Source organism: Podarcis bocagei (genome assembly GCF_964188305.1).
Source record: "Podarcis bocagei genome assembly, chromosome: 14".
Taxonomy (NCBI): Eukaryota; Metazoa; Chordata; class Lepidosauria; order Squamata; family Lacertidae; genus Podarcis; species Podarcis bocagei.
The window spans coordinates 54,929,688-54,938,010 of NC_138139.1; the positions used below are offsets into that span (position 1 = coordinate 54,929,688).

At 54.5% G+C, this 8,323-nt stretch overlaps 1 protein-coding gene across 1 annotated transcript; it reads right to left on the bottom strand.

Moving 5' to 3' along the window:
• Positions 1 to 996: 996 nt before the first annotated feature.
• On the bottom strand, positions 997 to 7,283 carry ACTB (actin beta). Its single transcript, XM_081169676.1, has 6 exons — positions 7,129 to 7,283; positions 4,521 to 4,649; positions 3,627 to 3,866; positions 2,694 to 3,132; positions 2,337 to 2,518; positions 997 to 1,876 (listed from the first exon to the last, which is right to left on the bottom strand). Exons 2-6 carry the CDS (start codon positions 4,641 to 4,643, stop codon positions 1,733 to 1,735), a joined length of 1,128 nt encoding a protein of 375 aa, XP_081025802.1. The 5' UTR covers positions 4,644 to 4,649; positions 7,129 to 7,283; the 3' UTR covers positions 997 to 1,732.
• Between the last annotated feature and the right edge of the window lie 1,040 nt (positions 7,284 to 8,323).

Consider the following 8,323-nt stretch of genomic DNA (forward strand, 5'->3'; position numbering starts at 1 on the left):
TTCTAAATACTATACTCAAGGTGCCAAACTGAAGAAGCTACTTTTCTTTGGTTCCTACCATCCTGTGCATCATGCCAGCCCCTCAGCTCAGTAGAACCTCCAGTACCAAGAGGACCATTTCAGCACAGACCAGAGCAAAGCACCTGGGTCATCCTCCCAGGGCTTCTGGCTGCTTTGAATTGCCAGCCCAATGGTCCCTGAATGCACCTAGAAACAGCTAGAACTGCAGATCTTAGTAGATCAAAAAGCAGACCTCACCCTGAACTGGAACCATGTTCATATACTTTATATATCTGCCCTCAAGCCCATACAGGAAATGAAGTCAAAAGGAAAAAGGGCAGGCATTGTCCAGTTAATCCTGCCCCTGCACGTTATTAGTATTCAGCACCATAGTCTGTCTGCAGGAATGAAACTACGCCAAGAGGCTTTTGCTTGAAGCTTAGGATAAGCAGGCTGCCTCCAACTCTGCTCAGCCCTTAGGCTTCATGAGTTGTTTCTGCAGCAGTGGTTCAAAGCCCAGCCTGTAAGCAGGCAGAACTTGCACCCCAGGAGCACTTTTGAGCCACAAGGCCAGGTCTTTCCAAATGGTGCCAGGCTGCTCATCCCCAACCACAGACCCTACAGGCTATGGCCGATAGGGATTGGGATGGCCCCAGGTTTCCCATTCTTGTACTAGTTTCACGCTTGTTCCAAGCTGTAGTCAGACCGCTTTCTACCTTGGCAAGGGAAGTCTCTCGTAAGGGAAGGAAGGTCATGTATGGAAGCCTGTGGCTGAACTGGACCATGCATTACTCCAACTGGACTAGCAGCTTGGTTTGGCAACACTTCCCAGGTTGGCAATTGATCAGAACCGGCCCTGGGGATAAAAGCCCCCCACCCTCCCCACATTCTTTAGGGGTTCCTTCCACCTCTGCCGTTCTTTTTCTATGACCCTCTTCTTTGCCCCAACCAAACCCAGGCTGCGCGGACCAGAGACTTGACACGAAGAGGCAAAAGTCTATCATGTGCATCTTTATTGGAACTGTTTATTTTAAAGTCAGTGTACAGTTTTCACCCCCACCGTATCCCCGTATACATACTGGCACCAAATTTGGGTAAGGGCTCCCCCAGCTCTGGGAGGGGGAAAGGGGGTACACTGTAAACCTTCACATCTAGAGATTGGGAAGAAGATAAACCTACACAGCCCGTTTCTATTTCATTATTGGTTTTTTGCATGGCCAAAAGTAAACAAAAATTGGAAGAGGACCAAGTGTTTTTTTCGTTTTAAGGCGCAAGATACAGAAAAGACACTTGTTGGATTACATTTGGGAGGGGGGGGGAGGTTTCTAAGTACAAGCAATACTTTCCTGCAACACCAGAAAGTACTCCTGCTCCTTCAAAAGCTGGGCTGCTGCCTCCGCAGAGGCCGGTTTAACTTCCTCTCAATGCATGGTACTATTTGGAATGACTATTTAAAAAAAAGAAAGGAAGAGGAAGAACACAAATGTACAATCAAAGTCCTCAGATGCATTGCAGAACTTTGGGGGGGGGGGATGTTCGCTCCAACACAATTATTATTTTTCTAAAAGACTGTTGCCGTCAACTTTTCATCGTTCCAGTTTTATATCCTGAGTCAAGCGCCAAAACAAAGAAAGCCATGCCAATCTCAACTCTCACTTTTTTTAAACGCGCAGTAATGGGGTTTTTTGTCAAAAAAGGGGGGCAATTGTTATCATGGTAACTAAGTCCTGTTTTAGAAGCATTTGCGGTGGACGATGGAGGGCCCAGATTCGTCATACTCCTGCTTGCTGATCCACATCTGCTGGAAGGTTGACAGGGAGGCAAGGATGGAACCGCCAATCCAGACAGAGTATTTGCGCTCTGGTGGAGCAATGATCTGTTGGGAGAAAGCGTCACAGAACTTGTTAAGACTCCACAGGCAGGGGGTGAAAAGGTTTCAGCCATGAAAAAGGCTACAGAAGCTCACCTGAGTGCTCAGGTGTTGCCCATTCACAGAATCTAACAATGACTATACCCTGGTATAAAACAAGCAGTCGTTGAACTAAAACTCCCAACCCCTGGCCATTCTTCCCAACCCCTGCCAGAGATCATGGCAGCTCTTTGTAGAGTTGGTAGGATTCCTTTGCAGGCCCCAAATCCCAAGGATGTGATTTATGCACACAGCTTCACGACAAGGAGATGGGTCAAACGCAACCTTTCAGCGGCTGCAAAGGACACTTTTAAACCAGAGTCCTCCAGGCGGCAGAGTTAGCTACAGAAGGACCTGCTTAAAAGCAACACCAAGTCTCCTGTGGCTCCACTGGCTGCAGAGTGTCAGCTGAAAACAGAAAGCTCACCTTGATTTTCATTGTGCTGGGTGCCAGGGCTGTGATCTCCTTCTGCATTCTGTCAGCGATGCCTGGGTACATGGTGGTGCCGCCAGACAGGACGGTGTTGGCATACAGGTCTTTACGGATGTCCACGTCGCACTTCATGATGGAGTTGAAGGTGGTTTCGTGGATGCCGCAGGATTCCATACCTGCAGGAAGGTAAAAAAAAACTTTTAATGCCTCGGACCCAGGACCAAGTTCCCCCAACCACACAACCGAAACCTTGATTTTACCCACAGCCTCCAGATACTGCTAGACTACAACCCCCAATTTCTGCCAAGGCTATGATTTGAGGGAACAGCTTTGCAAAAAAAAAGAGATTACCCAGGAAAGAGGGCTGGAAGAGGGCTTCTGGGCATCTGAACCTCTCGTTGCCGATGGTGATCACTTGGCCGTCAGGAAGCTCGTAGCTCTTCTCCAGGGAGGAACTGGACGCCGCGGTCGCCATCTCCTGCTCGAAGTCCAGCGCAACGTAGCAGAGCTTCTCTTTGATGTCGCGCACGATTTCCCTCTCGGCTGTGGTGGTGAAGCTGTAGCCTCTCTCGGTCAAGATCTTCATGAGGTAGTCGGTCAAGTCGCGGCCCGCCAGGTCCAGACGGAGGATGGCGTGGGGCAGGGCGTAGCCTTCATAGATGGGCACAGTGTGGGTGACGCCGTCGCCAGAGTCCATCACGATGCCTGTCGTGCGGCCAGAGGCGTACAGGGACAGCACAGCCTGGATGGCTACGTACATGGCTGGGGTGTTGAAAGTCTCAAACATGATCTGGAAGAGCACAGGGGAGACCGTCAAGAACCTGGAAGCCCCAGGGGCACCCAAAACTCATGCTCAACAGGTCACAGCCTGTACCACCCAGATGGCCAGCCCATGCTTAGGCAGCCATGGGCCCCCACACAATTGATGCAACCAGCTTGCATAGTGGCAAACTCTTGCCCGTGCCGCCCCGGTTTCACAACACAGGAAATGTTACAGAAGTCACTCAAAAACAAAGTCAAAAGGGTTAGTGGAAAAGAGCAGCGGCTTTTAAGTGGTGCGAGCAAGTCGGGAGGAGAAAAGAAAAGCCAATTCAGGAGAGATAAAAACCTTTCAAGATCCAGCAAGAGAAATTCAGACCAGGAAAGGAAACCCCTGCAGAGATGGGCAAAAGAGGAGAAAAGATGAGCAAAAAGAAAACGGGAATGTTGACAGGTAGCCTTCTTGCACGTTGGCAGGGGAGGGGGACGAAAGGTGTGCAGAAGCAGGGCTCTGCCGGCACGTACCTGTGTCATCTTTTCTCTGTTGGCTTTGGGGTTCAGGGGAGCTTCTGTCAGCAACACAGGATGCTCTTCTGGGGCGACTCTCAGCTCGTTGTAGAAGGTGTGGTGCCAGATCTTCTCCATGTCATCCCAGTTGGTGACAATGCCGTGTTCAATGGGGTACTTCAGGGTCAGGATGCCTCTTTTACTCTGTGCCTCGTCACCAACATAGCTGTCCTTCTGGCCCATGCCAACCATCACACCCTGGGAGGAGAGACAAGAGGCATCAGACCACAAGCGGGCACCAGAGCCAGCCCTTAGCAGAAGCCCAGCACCGGGCACAAAAAGCAGCAGGCGTGGCTTGTCTTTAAAGTTCCTGGTGCTCAAGGAGACTCGATTGTGAAGGAGCCCAGGGTGGGGTGCCATTTCCACACCTGGGGCAGCCCCTTCATCATTGCCTCTTTTCTGTATAAAGGCTTTGGAAAGCCCCAAGCGAGGAAGGGACTTTTAAATTTCACTTGCTGGCACAGAGGAGAAAAACTCCCAGCTAAAAGTGCTTGCCCATCTAGAGAGCCGATTTCGAGGCTACTAATTTATTCCAAGCTTTTTCAAAAGGGGGCAGAGATCATTGTGAGGAAAGGCCCTGGTTTGCTTTTGTACACACTTGGCCCCTAGGTTCAACCCCTCCTTGTACCTCCAGCTGCAAGGCCGGGGGGGGGGGCAGAGAGAAATTAGCAGATGACTTGGATCGAAGTGGACCTGGTGTTGGTAGTGAAAGGGCACTTAAAACTATCAGTGTCAGGCACAAGTTGGCAGCAACAGCATCCGATTTAGAGACCTACCAACTATACTTTGTTAGAGACCTGGAATGCGTTTAAACTCACTTTTGAGCCTAGGAGGCCCTGGCAAGCGACATACCTGGTGTCTGGGGCGACCAACGATGGAGGGGAACACTGCGCGAGGGGCGTCGTCCCCGGCAAAACCGGCTTTGCACATTCCGGAGCCGTTGTCAACCACGAGGGCAGCGATATCATCATCCATGGCGATCTTTAAAAGGAGGAAACAAAAAGGCAGAGTTGGCAATGAGGCAGCTGGATCCAAGGACCGTCTCTTCCGCAGGGTTCTGGTTTCGCACTCGGCGCCACCTGCCACTAAGCGCAACCACCCCACCCACTTCTCCTTCTGGAGATTTAATGGCGCAGGCAGGCACCCGCCCACCCCAACTTCCTCCCCAGCTTCCTGTTTTGTCATCGTGCGGCGCTTGCCGCCCGCCGCCGCCAGGGGGCCCCCGCCTCCTCTGTGCAGATTTGGGACAAAGGAAGTCCTCTGCTCCCCGTCTCGCATTATTACCATAAAAGGCAATGGTTGGGAGAAAGGCGAGCTGTGCAGCCAGATTTCGGAGGGCTGGATGGGGAGGGAGGCCACGCCTCCCCCCCCTCCAGAGAGGAGCATATGTCTGAGGGCCACTCCCAGGAGTGGCGCAGGCAGCTCATCTCAACACTCCTTTCAGGCAAGATAAGACCTCAACAGTCTTGCCCTGAAACTAGGGCAAGTTACACCCTATAGGTTATTTTTCAAAAAGCACACGGGCTCTCGCGTCCGCACCCAGATCAGAACAGCAGCGCGCCAACCTGTTCGTCCTGCTAGTCTCGCAAGCCAAGATGCGGCTTAAAAGCGAGGAAGGAGCAAGAACATTCCTCCCAATGATTTTTAAGAGAAGGGGGGCACCGTCTGCCTCGCCTTCCTGCAAGGGGAGGCTGGCATGACCAGGGCCCTTTGTCCCCAGCCGAAGATTAAGATGCTATTTCTGCTGCTGGGATGACTCTCCCGGGCATTAACTCCCAAGAGCAAATTCTGCTTCCCCACCCGCAAAAAAGGAGCAGCATCTCAACTCCCCGTTTGTTTCGGAGCAAGCCACAAATAATTCAGCAGTGCTTTAAAAAATGGGGAATTTCCATCCAGGAGATGTATGCCCTACTTGGCCGTAGCAGGACCCCACCCCTCTCCAGAGCAGCCGGCCGCTGAAGTCTTTTATTATAAAGATAAAACACAATGGAAGGTTCTCAATGAGGACTAGCACCATGCCACTCGGCGCCAGGAAGCTTAAAAGAAAAAGGCCAAAGAGCTGAAAGAAGAGAGAGGGGACTTTTTGGTACATGAGCAAAGAAGTAAATGTTCTTTATGGGGGGGAGAGCCCTCTAGGGCAGCCAGTGTCCCCCCTACCTAAAGAAGTAACACACAGACAAGGCTTCCTGCTCCTCCTTCCCCCACCGAAGGATCTAGAGCTGCTCCAAGGAGACAAAAGAGCGCCCATCACCCACATGGGTGGGGCAGCCCCTCCGTGAATGATTGATCGGCTTCCCCTCCCCCAAAGGCGCCTCCCCCCCATGTGTTCCACCAATACAATAGACATGCCGGCTCCCACCACCGGAAACAGCCCCCTCCTCCTCGAGGCACACCCTGGCACGTTGAGGTGCTGCCCCCACCTCCCTCTTAGGCGGAGGGGGGGGGCTCAGGAGAAGGGGTGGGGGAGCAGCACTCCAACACCCCCCCTCCCTTAAGGCCAACTGCCTGCCAGCATGGCCCAGCTTACCCATGCAAGTCAAGCCCCCCATCTTTGCACTTTGCAATAAACCCCCCTTTTTGGGGGGGCGGGGGAGAAAAAGGCCCCACGAAAAACCGACCACCAGCCCGGAAACGGAGCCTACCAGGCCCGGGAATGCCTAGGAAGAGTCGCCAAGCTCTGACCGGGTCTCCCCGGGCCAGGCCGTTGGCTGGCGCAAGGCGAGACTCGCGTCAACGCGTTCCCACGAACAGGAAAAAAACCCCGCGCAAACCCAGCTGCCTTCTTTTAGCGCCGGGGAGAGGAGATCCTTCTCTCTCCGTTAACAGAAGCTGGGCAAAAGACCTCCCGTTTCTCGGCACCCCCCCCCCCCGAGCGCTTTACTCCGGAGTTGTAAATCCCGGGCGCGCCGCGGCTTAGGCGCGCAGCCCATTGCGCAGCCCGGAACGCCGAGTCCAAAGGCACCGGCGCAAAGGGCTGGGGAAAGGGGGCGCGCGATCCTACCAGGAAACCTCTAACCCCCCCCCCAAGACACGAACCCATCCCGAACTCCGCGCAAAGGGAACCTCGCGGCTTCTCCGCGGAAGGCTGACGCACATGCGATTAATCCAAGCCCTTTGCAACACCGCGCCCCCTCCTCGAGATGCAGCCCGGCTCCCCTTTTACAGAGCGAGCCTCCCATCTCCGAGAATCCAGACCCCCCCCCAAAAAAGGGCTTCCTTCCCAAGAAAAGCAACCAAAACCCGGCGCGCGCCTTTCTTAGGCGAGCCCCCAACAACGCGCAACTTTACGCAACCGAGGGCCAAAGCCCCCCGAAGCCCCCCACGAAGCGTTTTAACCCATGCACGCTCACTTACTCTTTGCAAAGGCCAAGATCCCACCCCACCCCACCCCCCTTGCTCCTTCGGATTCCGTTTTTTGCAAATGCAAAAAATTAGAATAAAATAAACCAGAGGCGCTTACCTTTTTGTTAGTGGCAAGGCTGCTTGCTGGAGAACAGGGGGCTTTTTCAAAAGGAGCGGCGGGGGCGGCGAAAAAGGGAGCTCGGCGGCAGAGCACCCGGCGCGCAACAGAGATCCGCACGGCAGAGAGAGCGCTTAACGGCTGCCCGGCCGGCGCCGCCTCGCCGGGTTTTATACGGGCAGCGCGGCGGCGCTCTCGCCATAAAAGGCAACTTTCGGAGCGGGCGCCTCCGATTGGCTGCGCCGCCCTCACTCACTCACGAGGCTCCTCGGTGCACATTGCAGCAATTCTCTCTCTCTCTCTCTCCCTTGCAAAGCGGGGGGGGGGGAATGCAAGCCGGGGAGGGGGCAGAGATGCGTGGCTTCGGCCCGGGCCGCTTGCACGCCTGCTTCCCTCGCGAAGGGGCCCCCCCGCAGTATTGCACCGCCGAGCCTCCCTTTGCAAGCGCGCCGTTTGGTGCATCGGGTCCTGCAAAGGCTTGGCTGCAAAGGGATGGCGGCGGCGCGGAGAGGCCTCTGGCTTCGGAAAGAACCAGCGACGCGCGTGCACAGCCTTTGCCGGGTCTACCGGCCTCCCCAGCTCCCGCCTCCGGAGAAGCGGAGCCCCCAAAGGGACGCGCTGGTTATTGGGGACCCCAGCTTGGCACTTGGGGGGGGATGGATACAGGGAGGTTGCAGAACCTGCACCGGGGACCCTGTGCGCCTCCTTTGGAAGCAAAGCCTGCGTGGCGTAGAGGGATGCCTGGCTGAGTCTTTGTATTTGTTGCCTTAATCGATCCCACGTTTTTCTCTCCCAAGGGGCTCAAGGTGGCAGGCGTGGTTCATCTCCCCCTGCTAATCCACCCCCACAACAGCCCTGTGAGGTAGGCTAGGTCGGGAGCTCGATGGCTGAGCGGCATTTGAACTCGAGTCTCTCCCAGGTCCTAGGCTTCGTTTAATCTCCACAACAACCGGGCCGGGTAGGTTAGGTTGAGAGGCATGCCTGCCCTGGCTACCAGCTTCAGGACCCAGTGGGGGATTTGAACTCGGGTCTCTCTCGGGCCCTAGATTGGCACTCTGACCTCTGCTCTGTTGAACAAGACCAGATTTTGTTTACTCCAACACCCCCCTGCCTCTCACATATTCACATACACACAGAATAGGATTGACTTCCCAGTTAAAAACCATCAAACTGACCCGCAGACCTCTCAGGTGCC